The sequence below is a fragment of the Lepisosteus platostomus genome, chromosome 5 (assembly GCF_059453375.1).
Source record: "Lepisosteus platostomus isolate fLepPlt1 chromosome 5, fLepPlt1.hap1, whole genome shotgun sequence".
Taxonomy (NCBI): Eukaryota; Metazoa; Chordata; class Actinopteri; order Semionotiformes; family Lepisosteidae; genus Lepisosteus; species Lepisosteus platostomus.
Window position 1 is genome coordinate 34,642,191 of NC_142615.1, and position 17,584 is coordinate 34,659,774.

General features: G+C 45.7%; 1 protein-coding gene and 3 non-coding genes across 4 annotated transcripts; 2 read left to right on the forward strand and 2 right to left on the reverse strand.

Moving 5' to 3' along the window:
• The first annotated feature begins 3,370 nt into the window (after window positions 1-3,370).
• trnar-ucu (transfer RNA arginine (anticodon UCU)) lies at window positions 3,371-3,463 on the forward strand. Its single transcript has 2 exons — window positions 3,371-3,407; window positions 3,428-3,463. It is a non-coding gene; the product is annotated as a tRNA-Arg (tRNA).
• A 7,176-nt stretch (window positions 3,464-10,639) lies between these two features.
• Window positions 10,640-13,057, forward strand: LOC148665798 (zona pellucida sperm-binding protein 3-like). The gene is made up of 9 exons (XM_088631673.1): window positions 10,640-11,255; window positions 11,357-11,472; window positions 11,545-11,651; window positions 11,731-11,905; window positions 11,983-12,100; window positions 12,286-12,386; window positions 12,467-12,540; window positions 12,708-12,890; window positions 12,966-13,057. The coding sequence occupies exons 1-9, from the start codon at window positions 10,698-10,700 to the stop codon at window positions 12,971-12,973; spliced, it is 1,440 nt and encodes a 479-aa protein (XP_088487799.1). The 5' UTR covers window positions 10,640-10,697; the 3' UTR covers window positions 12,974-13,057.
• Window positions 13,058-15,704: 2,647 nt separating this feature from the next.
• On the reverse strand, window positions 15,705-15,777 carry trnav-aac (transfer RNA valine (anticodon AAC)). The gene has a single exon. It is a non-coding gene; the product is annotated as a tRNA-Val (tRNA).
• A 109-nt stretch (window positions 15,778-15,886) lies between these two features.
• trnaf-gaa (transfer RNA phenylalanine (anticodon GAA)) lies at window positions 15,887-15,959 on the reverse strand. Its single transcript has one exon. It is a non-coding gene; the product is annotated as a tRNA-Phe (tRNA).
• Between the last annotated feature and the right edge of the window lie 1,625 nt (window positions 15,960-17,584).

A 17,584-nucleotide genomic window follows, 5' to 3' on the forward strand; every position in this document is an offset into this window, starting at 1 on the left:
GAGAACTAACTGCACAGAAAAAGTATGTAACGATAAAATGTTTCTACACTTCAGAATGTCCCTTTAAATCCCTGCTCACACACGTCGGTGTGGGGAGCGGGCAGGTAGAGAGCTTTTCCAGAAACTCATGATGTTTCTCATGGGGTGTTACCTGCAGTAGTATCTCTCTCCACGCCTTTGGAAAGAAAAGAGTGGCTCCAGTGCAGGGTAAGGTCAGAACAGCTGGTCTGATTGTCTTAGAAAACAAGAAATTAAAATCAACAGGGAAATTGAACAATACAGAGATCAGAGCAGTATACAATAGGAAGCAAGCAAACAAAATGCTCAGCAAAATCGTAGTTGAGTAAATTGGTGTAAAAAAAATATTTGTAAGCAAAGGAGAGCCCGTGCTGCGTGTGAAACACATCAATAGTTCAGCATTTCTGAAACGTTTAATTGAATTGACAAAGAAATCCTCTCCTTAAACTTCAAAAAAGGATTATCTGTGGAGCCAGCAGGCGTAACACTGCAGTTGCCCATTTCTCACAGGTGTTTGAAGTTGTGGATAACATTTAGTTAAACCTAATAACTGGTTGGGCCACCCTTAGAAGCAACAACTGCAATCAAGCGTTTGCGATAACTGGCAATGAGTCTTTTACAATGCTGTGGAGGAAATTTGGCCCACTCATCTTTGCAGAATTGTTGTAATTCAGCCACTATGGAGGGTTTTCGAGCCTTAACCGCTTTTTTAAGGTCATGCCACAACATCTCAATCGGATTCAGGTCAGGACTTTGACTAGGCCACTCCAAAGTCTTCATTTTGTTTTTCTTAAGCCATTCAGAGGTGGACTTGCTGGTGTGTTTTGAACTTGAACTTGAACTTTATTGCCATATGTAACCGGTACTGGTACAATGGAATTCTTACTTACAGAAAGTCTCTCGATTGTAAAACAAGTGTAAAAAACAAGACAAAGTGCAAACAGTGCATCAAGACAATGTACAAACAAACAATAGACAATGTGCAAGTAAACATGTAGACAGTTTGAATGTAAACAATACAGACGTGTAAACAATGACTGGAGATGTGCAATAGATAAGAAATCATAAAGAGGTAGATGGTGATGGTGTAGGTGTGGTCCGAGGGGGATGGCTAAATTTGTTTGCCAGTCTCACTGCTTGTGGATAGAAGCTATTGAAGAATCTAGTGTTAAATGTCCGTATGCTCTTATATCTCTTGCCTGAGGGCAGTGGGGTGAAGAGCTCATGCCCGGGGTGGTGACTGTCCTCTGTGATGGCCAGAATTCTACCACAGCAGCGGTCCTCATAGAGCTGTTTAATCTCGGTGAGACCGCAGCCGATGATCTTCTGGGCCATATTGACCATTCTCTGTAGTGCCTTTCTTTCTCGCGAAGAGGTGTTACCATACCACACAGTGATCCCGTTGGTGAGGATGCTCTCGATGGTGCAGCAATAGAAGTTCACCAACACATGTATAGGCATCCCCCATCACTTGAGGCACCTCAAGAAATAAAGGCGCTGCTGAGCCTTCTTCATGATAGAGTCAGTGTTCACAGTCCAGGTTAGATCTTCAGAGATGTGAATTCCCAAAAACCTAAAGCTGGTGACTGTTTCCACTTCCGTTCCATCAATACTGAGTGGGCTGTGAGTGTATGGCCTGTGTCTCCGAAAGTCCACTATTAGCTCTTTCGTTTTCTTTATGTTCAAGTCCAGGTTATTGCTATGACACCACCTAAGCAGCTGTACAACTTCATCCCTGTAAGTGGACTTGTCATCATCACTGATCAGTCCTATTATAGTGGTGTCATCGGCAAACTTAATGATGCGGTTGTTGCTGTGTCTTGCTGTGCAGTCGTGAGTAAATAGGGAGTACAACCTTGGACTCAGACAGCAGCCTTGTGGGGTTCCAGTGCTCAGGGTGAGTGGTGTTGATGTTTTATTGCCTATCCGCACCACCTGTGGTCTCTCAATAAGAAAGTCCAGCAGCCAGTTGCAGACAGAGTTGCACAGACCTAATCCCCTGAGCTTTGTCACCAGTTGACTGGGTATGATGGAATTGAATGCTGAACCGTAGTCCACAAACAGCATTCTCACATACGAGTTCTTAGTGTCCAGGTGTTCCAAGGTTGTATGCAGAGCCAGGGAGACAGCATCATCCACTGATCTGTTGTTCTGGTAGGCGAACTGCAAGGGGTCCAGGGACTCTGTGATGGAGGAGTTGATGTGTGACAACACCAGCTTCTCCAGGCATTTCATCACCACAGATGTTAATGCTACTGGGCAGTAATCATTCAGGCATGTCACTTTTGTCTTTTTGGGGGTTTGGAACAATAGTGTTTTTTTAAAGCAGGTGGGGACCATGGACTGTGACAGGGAGGAGTTAAAGATGTCCGTAAACACAGTGGTCAGCTGGGCTGCACATGTCCTCAGGACGTGAGGTGGTATCCCATCAGGCCCTGCAGCCTTACGGATTTTCACCCTGCTCAGAGTCTTCTGCACGTCCTGCTCTGAGAGTTTCAGAACAAACTCACCCTGCACACTTGGGGTCTTCTCAGCATTGCCCGTGTTCAGAGCATCAAAGTGGGCATAGAAGTTTGCCCGCTTTGGATCATTGTTCTGCTGCAGAACCCAAGTGCGCTTCAGCTTGAGGTCACGAACAGATGGCCGGACATTCTCCTTCAGGATTTTTTGGTAGACGGCAGAATTCATGGTTCCATTTACCACAGCAAGTCTTCCAGGTCTTGAAGCAGCAAAACAGCCCCAGACCATCACACTACCACCACCATATTTTACTGTTGGTATGATGTTCCTTTTCTGAAATGCTGTGTTACTTTTACGCCAGATGTAATGGGACACACACCTTCCAAAAAGTTCAACTTTTGACTCATCAGTCCACAGAGTATTTTCCCAAAAGTCTTGGGGGTCATCAAGATGTTTTCTGGCTCATCAGTGGTTTTCGTCTTGGAATTCTGCCATGCAGGCCATTTTTGCCCAGTCTCTTTCTTATGGTGGAGTCATGAACACTGACCTTAACTGAGGCAAGTGAAGCCTGCAGTTCTTTGGATGTTGTTGTGGGGTTTTTTGTGACCTCTTGGATGAGTCTTCGCTGTGCTCTTGGGGTAATTTTGGTCTTTAGAACTGGCTTTATAAACTTTTCCAGACTGATAAATCTCAATCACTTTTTCAGACAGGGCCATGTAGGTTTAATTTTTCCCTTAATAATAAAAACCTTCATTTAAAAACTGCATTTTGTGTTTACTTGTGTTATCTTTGTCTAATATTTCAATTTGTTTGATGATCTAAAACTTTCAGTGTGACAAACATGCAAAAAAATAAGAAATCAGGAAGGGGGCAAACACTTTTTCATACAGCTGGCTCTGTGGTGCAATGGAGAGCGCGTTGGACTTCTAGGCCTTGATAGAATGAAGTCATTCAATGGTTGTGGGTTCGAGTCCTACCAGAGTCATGTATCATTTTTATTGAACCTTTCTAAATCCTCTAGGGATTGGTGTTGATCAAGTCAAATACAGGACTTCTTAAGAGTCCACAGTTGAAAATGAACCAGCAGCCACAAGAAAGAAATTAGCACTGGACTGTGATCACATCACTCCTGTCCTGGAGTCCTTGCACTGGCTTCCTGTCAACTTCAAAATCCTCAAGCTCAGCTATAAGGCTCTCCATGGCTTGGCATCTCAGTACCTGTCTGGGTTATCGCCCTACTCCCCACCTCACAACCTTCGCTCTTCTAATTGTGTTTTCCTATCTGTCCCCCAGTCCATCTGGACTACACTCTATGGGTGACAGGGCCTTCTCCTGTTTTGCCCCAAAGCTCTGGATCTTTATCCCCAAGGATATCAGTCACCTTCTCTAAACTCCTTCAAATCCAGACTCAAAACCCTCTTCTTTAGAAGAGCTTTTAATGCACTATTCTTTACCCCTCTGTTCCTACTGTATTTAATACCACCATCTATTGTCTCCTCTAACTGTGTATTCTCATCCTGCTTATCTTGTGTATTTTTTTAACTTTATTGTTGTCATTCTGTAAAGTGCTTTGAAAAGCCACCTTTAAAAGCGCTATATAATGTAAAGATTATTATTATTATTAATAATGAACAGTGCATTTAACACTGAGCACATGTGGTCCTTCTTTGCAAAGGATTGCAAAGGTTGGGAATTAGCTTTTCACTCGTGTTGTTGAAGACCGTATCCTGGCTGTGTTGCAGGAAATGTCTGGATGCCATCACCGGATCAAGGAGAGAATCAGGGTTTTGGGAAGTCTTTTTGATGCCTGACACTGTGTGTTTCCTGGTTGTAACGGGTGTCATTCTGGACCTAAACAACAGAGAACACCATTGAAATCGCTGGACTGCCTAGCGGACACTTTGTTGCCTTCATCTGACCTGTAATTAATGTGATTCTCTGAAAACGTGGCACGTTGTATCTGTGCTATCTTTATGGAGGGTGACCACACTCATAAGGATCATAGATTCGATCACAAGCATCTAAAAACGAGAATGAGAAAATGACATCACGCTATAAGGCTGAATGGCACGAATTCTCCTGTTCCTTCTGCAGCAAATGTGAGTTTTTTTGCTTCTTAACACTGAGATAGTTGGAGATATTTGGCAGCTGTGGGATTCCAACTCAACCCTCAAAGAGACTGGAGCTTTAATCCAGCTCTAAACTAAAAACTGGGTGACTTGTAAGGGCTGGTAGGAGAGGAAAAGAATAAATGCTTCTTTTTTGGTCTTTAGCTACTAAAAGAAAGGAAAAAATATTTGATTATTATTTATTCACCAGTTGTTTTGATCAAATTATTGTAACGAAGTGCCATATTAAGGTATAATATGTACATGAACGTCATGTCTGAGTCGATGATGGCAGCTGAGTATCGCTGGAGGACAGTTCATCATGAGTGGGTAAGCCTGCATAATGAGGGAGAAGAGATCGGCCTCTCTGATGCAGTGTCCAGTGACACTAACCTTCTGTCCTACTGTTCTCTGCTAATGTAGAGGGTGAATGCTTATTTAGGTGAATGTAAGGTTTCATTCTTGTAAAATATTTCCGAGCACTTTTTTTGTTGCTGAAAATTAATCTTGTGCATTTGAATGAATTCCGATATTGTCACCTAATTCTATACATTGTTTCATCAGACAAGAACTTTTATAGGAGCTCAATTGCATTTATGAATTGCATAGTGATAGTATTTCTTTCCGTTTAAATACTTCAGTCAAAAATGTAGAGAAGGTGCTCCTGTTTTCACCATTATAAGAACTGTGATGCACCAGTAATATTTACTCTCACAAAAGTATTGTAATTGTATTGTTCTGTTCTGTAACAATCTTGAGTGACACAAACCTTCTGTTTTACTGCACTACACTTCTCCAGAGGCCAGTTCAGCACACAAGGATCCTCAGTCAAACAAACACTGCAATCGCTTGATAAAAGCCATTCCTCATCCTTTCTCTTAGTATTGGTGCAACGTTTGTATCCAAAGAAGGCGATTTGACAATGAAAGGTGCAATCATCTTAAAGAGAGTCTTCATGAAGGCATGCACAGCTTAAGGCACATGAAGCTGAATCCATGAGCTGATTGACACAAAACAATGTCACTTCACATTATCCGCAAAGCTGTTTTGCTTGTCTGACCACCTCTTCGTACTTTACAGTGAGCGCATATATTTCAGTTTCTTCTTTTGTATTTTCCTTACTATTTTACTGTCCCTTTCCCCCATGTGGAGATGTATCCACTGCCAAAACTGCTGTCTGATTATTTAAATTATCTGTAAAACTGTTACATGACTTCATCTAATTGTAAATTTATAAGACAGTCTGTGAGACATTTGTGAGAGTAACTGAATCCCAGGGCTGGTGTGGAATCACACACAGACAGGTCTTCTGTGTGATCTGAATCCCACTGCCCAGAGCTACAGACTGGTCAAATGGTCACTATTGTAGACACGACCATCGGACAATCGGCTACAAATAATCAATATACTGATCATATTGTCACTACTGGTGTTTATTACATAAATACTATATATAAATAATAAGATAATTCCACACTCATGTGTGTTATAAAACATTTATAAACATTTTGGGAGGCTGACATACAGTAAAGAAAGTAATACTGAAGGGCTGGAAGTCCTGGAAAGCGTTAATAGAACCTTCTTGCTTTCGACCTGGAACAGAGCCCACAACTGCCAGATCAGTGACCCCTGAGCCCAGTTCACAGAGAGGAGAACCAGGGGCTTTTCTATGTCTCTAAGAGGGCTGGGAGGAAGGATAAAAGGGGGAAATGTGACATGAGTCCAGGCTGTTCTGTCTGATATTGTTCATGTAGCAGCACTGATTGTCTGAATATCTTCTGGTTCTGTATTGTGAGGATAGAGAGCAGTACGGAGTTGAGATCCTGTCTGAGTGTGAGTCTGAGCAATGAATCTGACTGAGAAAAGAATAATGATTTTTTATTCTGCCTGAGAATTTTCCTGAGAATTTTTCCTGATAATTTTTCTTCTTTTCCAAGTGGTGTTACATCCCCTTCAGATACTCTACACAGACTGCCAGAGAGAAGAGGAGAGAGAGATGGACAGATAAGAGCACACACAGCAAGAGACACATACGTCTTGATTTACTTTGAAGCAAGTGTTCATTTCTTTTCAGGAACAAGTTGTTTTTGAACTTCAAGAAATTCATACAACTTCTGAAAGATAAAATACAAATCTTGCTTCTCAGGACAGAAGAAATGCTGCAAAAAAATGCCAGTGATTTGTGAAAAGCAACGGGAATGTGTCCCTCTGCAGCTGTTAAACAAAGGGCTGGTGGGTCAAACGCACTCAGGGACGTGCTTCAGATTGTGATGATGTAAACATAATCTCCGCTAAAAATTGAAGGGGTTTCTTCGCAAACCCTCTTGAATGTTGCAGGAAATCTTCGTGTTTTACTCGTGTGCAACTAAAACAAGTAAACAATTCAGTACCTAAGTCAATGTCCAAGAAAACCATCCTCACGTATGGAATTTTTCTTTAACTGGCTGTTGGGAGAATTCATTTATACACCCGTTGTATCCTTAGCAAAAATATTTTAAAATTAGAACACAGATTTGTTGGAGAACTTGACAATCCTTGACAATCATTATTAAATGAGCATTATAGAAATGTGCGTTGATATTTTTAATATGTACCTTAATTGTAATATATATATATAATTGCTTTGATATGGATGTTCATTTGAAGGAATTGAGGAAACTATGAAGGATCGCAGAACAACCAAAGATACATTTGGGCATCTGCTATTGGTAAAGATTAACGAATACAGTAAGTGTGAAGCTTGCACATACACGAGAGAAAAAGATCGGTTTAAATTCACTTCATTAGACTGACGGTGTGTATAGCAATGGATGGTTCCGATACATCGACCTCTGGGTTATGGGCCCAGCACGCTTCTGCTGCGCCACTCTGCTGACAGCTGTCGTAGTGTGATTCAACACAACTGCTCTATCTTTGCTTTCTAAAAGTGCGCCCGAGATGAAAAGTTTCAACGGCAAACACAGACGTCACTTTGAGCACTTGGTCTTTTATAGTACGAATCATCACACGCTGCTCTACATGGGCGTGTCTTCAAGATCGTTGAGAACCAAACCTTCTGCTTTCCGAGGCAACTGATTCTTTCCTTGTTAATTCACAAATCTTCAATGGGAATCAGTGAAACGAAAACCAAACACATGTACACACTGGCGTCCTAGCCTGAAAGAAAAATGATGGAAGCATTTGAGAAATAACAAGAGTAGTCTGAACAGCTCCAGTCTATCAACTGCTCTACAAAGTGATCGCTACTTCCACACCCAGTTTATAACGCTGAAAATGATTCAGGAAGCACAGCAAAGTTCAAAAAGCAGTGGTTGAAAAGCGTCTAGATACATAAAATGACAGTTTCTCAAAAGTAAAATCTTAAGCTTTTAAATATTGTCATCCATATATTTTCGTTTTTCTCTTTTTTACATAACACGCTTTCGAGAAATAGACTGTCTTGTAATGAAGGCTGCATTAGAAAATGTGTGTCTAAATTAAAATCGGGTTTATGACTTCTGCGTTTTTCAGCTTTCTTAGCGCTTGGGTCTCGATTCAGATATTGCAATGAAAGCAACAGAGGAGTAAGTTTTCCTTTTCTAAATCAAAGGTGATCTGCTCACAAGGAAGTATAAAAACTTCAGCGTTTACTTTTTGAAGACCGCAAATTGTCGAAACACTATTGCTTCATAAGCTAATAAGTAAGGTTTCTGAGCACGCATTGTATTACTAATGCTGTTATTAATAAAAAAAAGCTTAAATTCACATAATGGAATTTGGACGGCTCAAAGTAGTCTATTCCTTGTACAACTTTACTTGCCCGCTGAGTAGAGTTTAAAGCAACGGCAGCAGAAGTAGCAGTAATAGCAACAACGTGGTTAGAGTGTCATAATACACTCTATGAAATTATTGCGGCTTCAGATCGTTTTGTTCTGTTGAAGCTGCCTACAGGGTCTGAATTGCTGACATTGGCTGTGATCTTTTTTCAGGTTTCATGAAATTCTTCACATATTTGAAATATTTAATTCGGGTTCGCCTAATACACGGTGCAAACCGTACCTGCAGCAGAATGCTGTGGCACATGAAGCCGTTTTGTTTATCGGTTGTAAGGATTTAGGAGCGTACTACAAATCGAGCAAGCGAAAAGAAAGTTAAACAGGAGTCACTTTTTGGATTGCTAATTCATTGTGCTCTGCTCGTCTAGGTTCAAATCCTATCCTTGTCATGGTTAAGGCCTGAGACGTGTGTGTTTTTTCTAAACGGTGTTTGCATTTGTTTCCTCTTTACTCCTGTAAACTCAGGATTTTTTTTCCTTGGTGGCAACAATACGCTTCTGTAAATGGTAGACTCTGCTTTCAAATTAGCTGCACCAGGCATTCGGATACAGAAAAACACAGGGATTTAAAATTCAGGAATATGAATGGCCAATTGCTTACAGCTAGGGTTTTTACGTTTTCTTATTTAGCGATTTGTGTATCAATCTTTTAACAATTCATTAAAATGCTAACAATATGTAAAATCAAAACAACAGCACCGTTAAATGCTGGGGAGACAGGTAGTTTTTTTTTTTTCCATCAGATGCCAATCTCTAATGCTGTGTGTGAGAGCTTACGTACCTTTCCTTTTCTCACATTTTCTGACAACTATTCCAAAGGGGCACCCTGTCAGCTCCTAATACTTTTTAAAAGTCTGCCTGCATGTTTGATTATTGTCGTTTTATTTAGAAAAAGTTCAATATTGATCATAACTAAAGAAAATTAGGATCACGAATAAAAAAAGGGCTGAAGATGCGAGTCGCTCTTGAATCAGAGCTGGGCGACACGGGCTTCTGTTCTGATATGATTGTACGAGAAGCAGGAGGAATCTCTTCTCTCCTATGGAGCATGAGCTGAATCAGGAGTGAGACATTTCGTATGCTCGTGCATATGTTAACACATGACCTACATCGTAAAACTAAATTAAAAACTAACATTAAGTTGTCAAAGACATTCATTTATATACAAACAAGAGACAGACATAGTAATGATTCTACATTAACTTGTCCTGCACTGATCAGACTAATTGAAATGTATGAAAGCCCGTTTCCGCCAGGGAGTTACAAAACAACGCGCTATGGTATCGCAGAATTCCGACTAAGTAACTCAGAATTGCGACTTAGTAACTCACAACTCCGACTTTATATCTCACATTTGCAACTTCGAAATAGCCCATATTTCATTGTCTGTCCTTTTGTTATTGTAACGGATTCGGGTTCTAGCTAGCAAGACCTGGGTTTGAGCCAATAGAGTGAGGCACGAAGTAGGGTGGGAGCGGCGAGGGCACAAGCCCTAGAACCCGAATTCGTTACAATAACAAAAGGTCAGACAATGAAATATGGGCTTTTCGAAGTCGCAAATGTGAGAGATAAAGTCAAAATTCTGAGTTTTTAGGTCGCAATTCTATGATTCTAAGTCACAATTCTGAGATACCATAGTGCGTTTTTTTTACTCCCTGGCGGAAACGGGCTTCCATAGGTTCTCGGTGCTGCGAAGCAAAAGCAATCTCTGGAAAATCAGACAAATTATCAGATAATGTCAAAAGCTGATCAGTATTTCTTTACTGGGAAGCAAAGAAATGCTTGTATTACACATTTTAATATGACATGCAATTACACATGAAAAATAGTAAAATTATTTTCATTGCGGTACGTGTTGATAGAACAGCCCCCTCGATAAAAGAAAGTGTGGACGGACGTGTCGCATGTTCCGTACTCTGTCTGACAGCGAGTTTAACACACTTTCCACGGAAATTAGAAACTAATTGAACAATAAATTAATCTGAGCAAATTTTACACGTGTGGGTGATTTAATTCTGTCGAAATTGCGTGGAACTCCTCCGCTGAGGTCAGATACACACGGGAAAATGTTCAGGCCCGCCTCAGACTGAAATCAGGTTCTAATTAGACGCTGAGAACAATCCGGATCTCTGTATGTAATTGATTGTGTTGATTGTGTGACCAGGTGTGCGGTAACAGGTCCTGCCAGTATAAAAACCTAGTCACCGCGTTCACACTTTATGCTTTCTTGCTTCAACACAGTTTTGTGGTTTACTTATTTTACTCCTGTAGCAATTGAGCGGGACGTTAATTTGGCGATGCGCTCGTTTCTCTTTATGCTGTGCCTGTGCACAGGGGCCGGGCTCCCCGCACTGGTTTCCGCCGGGCCGGCTGGCTGGGACTCTCGGGAATTGGCGCTCCAGGCCGACCTCCCGGCTCCTGAAGACGCAGCCCAGTTGGAGGATTTGAACCTGGCAGATGCGCCCTCCGAAGACCTGTCTGCAAGCGAGAACGACTCGCAGTCCTTGGCTCCCGACTTTCGCCGCCTTCCTGTGTCCAGAGACGCGTACTCGCCCTACTTCGACAAGGAGAAGATGAAGCCCGAAGCCGGCAGCCGCCCCTTACCCCCCTACATCAAGAGCGTCCTGTTTCCTCCGCAGCGAGGGCGGCAGCCGGCTCGCCCGGCCATCGGGGGCACCCGAGGAGTGGCTGTGTGGTGTGACTCCAGCAGGATGTACGTGAGGGTCAGTCGGCTCCTGTTCGGCTTCAGCTGTCGGCCATCGGAGGTGACCTTGGGCAACTGCAGCGTCAGCCGAACCACACGCAGTTACTTCTACTTCATCTACGGGCTTCACGAGTGCGGCACCGAGCGATCGGTAAGCGGGTCTTCATCTACAGGCAGTGTATCGATGTGAGCTGTAGGGCCAGTGTCGGGGTTGCCTTTCCTGGGAATATCCCTTCCTCTGTGACCCTGCAGGTTGTCCAGGGCCGCCTGGTGTACTCCAACACTCTCCGCTATGCCCCGCCCTCCTCCAGTGCACCTGTGCATCGCTTCATTCCCTTCTCTGTGCCGGTCAAGTGCTCCTACAACAGGTAGGCAGGGCTCTGCTGCTGAGAAGCCACTAGGAAAGTGTCCAGATGCCCCTCATCCCCTCTGTTCTGCAGGTTCCACTACTCCTACAAGGTTGGCTATGTCCCCACGTGGGCCAGGAGAAGGACCTTCTTCAAGGACCTGAAGAACAAACACAGCTTTGTGCTGCTCACCACCAACTGTAAGCTCCTTGAGTGAGTGGCTCCTCCTGCCTGCAGGGGGTGCTGTGTGCAGGTGTAATGCTGCCTCTCTCTCTCCAGCCCGCTGGGTCCGGCTCTCTCCTAAGGATGAGTACTTCCTGGGTCAGCCCATGTACTTCCAGGCCACTGCCTACTTTGCCACAGCAGAGCAGAGGCTGTACATCCACTCGTGTTATGTAACGGAGAAACCAGACCAGCACTCCCAGCCCCGTTTCCCCGTGATCGACAACTTGGGGTACGGCCCCTTCTGGGAGGGGAGGTGGGCAGGAGCCCTGAGAGCCTGCAGGGGTTCATCCTTGTCCTTGTCCCCAGGTGCATGGTGGACAGCAAGGCAGATGGCTGCCTGTCCAGGTTTGTCCTCTCCAAGCAGAAGGATGTGCTCCGCTTCACAATTGATGCCTTCCTCTTCCAGAAGAAGCTGTCCAGGAAGGTGCTGCTCAGCCTTCTTGCTCTACTGATCCATGGTCTGCTTTCACATCCATGATCTAGATGTGAACCAGACTGTGGCAGCTGTAGTGCCTAGAGCTGCCAGCTTGCCTTCACTGATGGCAGAAGGTCTTTCTCTGTCCCTCTATTGGCCTTGATCCCTTAATGCTGTGACCTTCCCTCTTGCAGCATGAAGTGACTGAGCTGTACATGCACTGTGTCATGGCTGTGGCTCCTGCTAAAGCAACACCAGGGACCAAGTCCTGCACCTACAACAGGGAGGCTAAGAGGTACTTCTGCAAGGAGCCTGCTGAGGGTGCTCTGGGACATGCCAGGTTTAGGCCTCACCTGTCCTCCTCCTCTCCTCCAGGTGGGAGGAGCTGTATGGTGACCATGAGGTCTGTGCCTGCTGTGAGTCCAGGTGTGCTGGCAGTCGGAATGAAGGTGGGTCTGGTTCTCTATCCCTTGTGGATGCATCTCTGCCCAAGAGACAACCATGCTTGGACAACTGAGGAATGATCCCGTGCTGGACAAAGGGACTGTTTAGATGAGTAGACTGTGGGTCTCTGGGTATAGCGGATCCCTCACTCCTGGGTGCTGCTTGTCCACAGGTACCAGGAGCCTGGTGACCAGTAGTCGGGTGGCTGTGGCACCAGTAGAAGCTCCTCTGGATGTGGGAGCTGACTGGACTGAGGATGAGGAGGGAGACCCTCAGAGCTCCAGTGAAGATGCAGAGAGCACCAGTGAGGATGTGGAGGGAACAGACGACTTTGGAGATGTTGGCCAGTGGACAGGTAGGGTCTGGCAGGAGGAGCTCCTGTAGGGGTGGTGTCCTGCAGTGTAGCTGGATTGTTCTCCTTCCTCCCCAGGTGCCTGAATGAAGGCTCCAGCCTGGCCCTTGTGACTCTCCTGCCTCCACTTGCCTTGTAATGGCAACATCTCAATAAAGCTGTGAAAGACCCTTCTGCCTGCCCTTGTCTCTTTATGGTTTATAGGTTTGAATGGGGTGGAGGAATTCAAGGGAAGTATTTGTGGGGTTTCCCCTTTCAAGAATGCTTCCCGTATTGCTGCCAATGAGGACTGAAAATGGCTGGAGTAATAAAGCGTTGTAGTGGGGGAAGATGGCCGCACTATTCCTTGGGCAGGTCATTGTGACTTTTTTTACTGGGGGAGAGACAGGTGTTCAATATACTGGCAGTCCTCCTGTTTCCTAGAGGGGTAGTGCTTATGGAGTGTCAGTTGCTACTGTAGTGCCCGGTAAGAGTGAGATCTGATGTCCTATTCTAGGCTGCACAAACTGATTAAAAGAAACACAAGGAAGGGATTGTCAACAGGGGCTTGGTGTAAAGTAGGCCTTCCCTTCCTTAGCAGAGGAACAATTCTGGTGCCCAAACATCAGTGAATAAAGGTACAGTTAGAATCTTGGAGGTCTTGTCTTATGGGTGTTGGTTTCACAGTATTGGACAGTCATGGGAAGTATTAGGATTGAGATTGGAGATCCCAGTATTTGACTGGCAAGACAGGTGTTCACAACCACCTCTATCAGCAGCACAGACTGTGTAGATTGAGACTGAATGCTTACTACACAAAGCCTCTCCACTGTTTCAGTGTCCCATGTCATGAATTTCAAGTAAGTTCTAGTCTTCCTTTGTGACTACCTATAATTTGCACAAATCCTGTTGGCCCACTAACACTGTTAATTTTTAGCCCTACTGCAATGCCCTATTAAAGTTTCAAGGATTTAGGATAAACTATTTTATATAATGGTTCCAAAGGTGGCTTCGCAAAGTACTTGAAACAATTACAATAAGAATACACAGGATAACACAATTCCAATAGACAGAGGAGACCATGGATTGTGGTACTAAGGAAAGTAGAAGCAGAGGGGTAAAGAATGGAACCAGTTCAGTAAAGGCTCTTCTACAGAACAAGGTGTTGAGTCTGAATTTGAAGGAGTTTAGGGAAGGTGACTCTGGTATCCTTGGGGAGAGAGTTCCAGAGCTTGGGGACATAACAGGAGAAGGCCTTGTCACTCATACAGTGTAGATGGGCGTGGGGGACAGTTAGGAGACCAGAATAAGAAGAGCGAAGGTTCTGAGGTGGGGAGTAGGGTGATAATAGATCAAACTGCTACTGAGGTGCAACTGAAATGTGAAGGCATGTTCTACAATTTATGCAAGACAGGTAATGTTAGGATTTTATGGAACAGTGGTAATGGCAGCACTTTTGAGGATCGTTGGTACAACAGCAGTGCTCAAGGATTCATTTCTAATATTGAGGACAATGGGTTATATACCCATCGTTCTTACCAAAGGATCAGAGACCTTTTGCTATATAAAGACTCCTTTCCACCACTAATTTATACAGGTTTGGTTCATTTGGGTTTTATCAGTTAAACATTTCAGTGAAGTCATTGTCCTGCTCGCGGCCGAGCCCGACGCACTGTACCGTCTGGTTTCTGTCGCTGGGCGCTTACCCTGCGGTCCATATGGGTCCTAATGCCCCAGTATATGGTAGTGGCAATTTCCCTAAGGAAACAAATACTCCACATTAGTCTGAATGCCACATTCTTCATTGGTCCCATTACATCACAGAAAAACAAAACTACTCACTCTTTAATCTCGTCTAATCCAAGACGCACCGAATATCACAGTCTTCTTTTAACACGCGTGCTGTGATTCCTCTATGTAGCAGAAATGACAACCGAGGAGCCGAGAGATTATTTCAGCATTTCGAGTCTGAACGGAAAACACAAACGACCAACTTGGAATGACTTGCTTTTGACGCTTTTCAAAGCCTTCTTTGTGCACGACGACTGCGCCACCAAGCAAACTACATAAATATGAGAAAACACGCAAGAGAGTTGTCACTCAGAGTGTCGAAGGGTCGATGTATACTGGGGATCAGTTGAAATGCAACGTCAGGACTTTTCCGAATTATGTCACACGAAGAGAGCACAGCCCTTTCCGCCCTGCCGCGTGTGTCTCGGTAACTCGCTGTGATCGTATAGTGGTCAGTACTTTGCGTTGTGGCCGCAACAACCCCGGTTCGAATTCGGATCACGGCAGATTAGGGGCGTCTGCTTTTCTACTCGCACGAATGAAGGCAAAAAAAAGCCAATCGATGTGAACGAACGGCGCTTTACAGAGGAGTACTGCCTGACTGATCGTTCATGAACGACAGAGGCCACTCCGACCTCTTCTCGGTTTTCTTCAATGACTTACTAAGGATCTTCTTCACATTCGCCCATGCAGGGGAAGCCAGTTACACCAAAGCAAACGCAGGAAAGTGCATTTCAAGCAGAGACCAGGAGGGACTTGTTTACACCGAGAGTGGGCGGAGAATGGAACAATGCGCCCAGCCCTGTTGCTGGAGCCGATTCTTGATGAGCTCTTGGGCTCACTAAGAGGCCCCCGCTGGATGCTAATCTTTCTGTTGTTCTTGCAGGTCCTGCGCTGCTTTTGAGCCGACAGAGCTCGTCCTGGTTTGCCGGCACAGAAGGAACGTGCGTTTGGTACAAGAGTGCACGAAGGCACCGGAAATACATTGGGAACAAATGACCGGTCGCTCAAGACCTCTGTGAAGTACAGGAGCGTGCAAAACGAGGCTGTTTCCACCCGGTCTCGAACCGGGGACCTTTCGCGTGTTAGGCGAACGTGATAGCCGCTACACTACGGAAACCTGCAGGGACCGCTGCTGGTGTCTCGCTTGCGTTTCGGGCTGAGAAAGGGACGCGTCACTTTAGGCAGGGGGCGCTGGAGAGAGGAACAAAGGGCGCGATGAAACAAAATGCCGAAACCCGGGATCGAACCAGGGACCTTTAGATCTTCAGTCTAACACTCTCCCAACTGAGCTATTTCGGCGGTGCGCAAAGCCCACAGCCACCTGCTCCAGCCTTCCTGTGTTGTGGCATGAGCGCACCAAGAGTAGCGGGAGAGTGTTGCAGGAATGTCACTCAGAAGGAAAGCCACCCAGCTGCGCGCTCTGAGCTCTGTCCAGCGCATCTTCCTCGCATGGACTCCTGCCTGCGATGGGCAGGAAACAATTAGCAAGAACAGAACGACACCCCATGGGTGTCTCATGACCGCACCTTAGGTTGTGACACGTGCAGGTGTGAGGGGTTGCCGGGCTACTTTGGAGCAGAGCTTGGGCGGAGGGGGGGCGGGAAAGCAGACAAAGAGGTGACACCTCAAGGTCTGCACGATCACAGCTCTCCGCCGCCCCAGGCTTCCGCTCGATAAGCTACTGGACACACCCGCCCCTCCTCACACAGACCGTGGAAAAGCCCCCGAGTGGGAGGGCTCTCTCTTCCTCCCAGGAGCTCTTGGACACGACGCACAAACAGGGCGCGGGGAGCCGCCGGCTGCAAACACGGCTCCAGGCAGGACTCCACTCCGCAGGAGCCGCAGAGCAGAGGAGATGAGGGCAGCTTAGCTCCTGTGCAGAGACCTGAGCTGTTGTTGCTGTGGATGCTGTCTTTTCTGCACTCGGGGTAGGAGTGAATGTTGAGTTGCCCTTAGAAATGAAGCAGAGCACTTCAACGGCACGGGTGTGTGTGTGTGCGTGCGCCCTGGTGATTCTGGGAGACAGATCGAACCTGGGCTAAAAGAGAGGGGGCTTAGCCCTCTTCCATTTGCTAGTTCAAAGTTGTACAACCCATTTGTATCTGCTAGGCGGCGCAGTCGTCGTGCACAAAGAACGCTTTGAAAAACGTCAAAGGCAAGTCATTCCGAGTTGGTCGTTTGTGTTTTCCGTTCAGACGCGAAATGCTGAAATGATCTCTCGGCTCCTCGGTCGTCATTTCTGCTCCGTAAAGGGATCACAGCACGCGTTGCCTTCCAGCACGCTGGGTCGGGACACGATGACGGGGGTCGGAGAGAGCGATGTCTTCCTCGTTAGTATAGTGGCAAGTATCCCCGTCTGTCACGCGGGAGACCGGGGTTCGATTCCCTGACGGGGAGTAGCTTTTCTTTTACCTCCTTAGAGAAAGGACTGCCTTTCACTTCTCTGTTTTCTTTCACAGCGTCGTGCACCTTTTCATTGCTCTCGCTTTCAGAGCCTCCGCACGGCACACGACTCGACATCAGGACCTGTCACCTGTCCCCACCTGTCACGCGGGAGACTGGGTACATCAGGACGCGCATTGAAGTGAAAGCAGGATGCGCTGCGACATGCACTGTGCAGATCTCCCCACACTAAGAGGTGAGTGGGTCTGTTCGATCACAGCGCTAGGCGAATCCCCAATCCCCTTTTGTGCGTGGTGACAAAAGAAGCCTGTTTCCGCCCGGTTTCAAACCAGGGACTTTTCGCGTGTGAGGCGAATGTGATAACCACTACACTACGGAAACAGTAGCGGCCTAGTGCTGAGCTTCGCCAATGCGATTCAACTGCTTCCAGTGCCTTTATTGGAGTGCGCTGATGGACCGTGCTCTCTCTCTCCAGAGACCAGCACGCCTATCATGGACGGAGCAGGAAAGGCGGCGCCACA

Bases quoted from the DNA above. Each gene is read 5' to 3' on its own strand.
- LOC148665798 (XM_088631673.1), top strand. From the start codon at position 10,698: ATGCGCTCGTTTCTCTTTATGCTGTGCCTGTGCACAGGGGCCGGGCTC. The intron at 11,256-11,356 runs GTAAGCGGGTCT...GTGACCCTGCAG, and splicing joins AGTGCGGCACCGAGCGATCG to GTTGTCCAGGGCCGCCTGGT. The intron at 11,473-11,544 runs GTAGGCAGGGCT...TCTGTTCTGCAG, and splicing joins GTCAAGTGCTCCTACAACAG to GTTCCACTACTCCTACAAGG.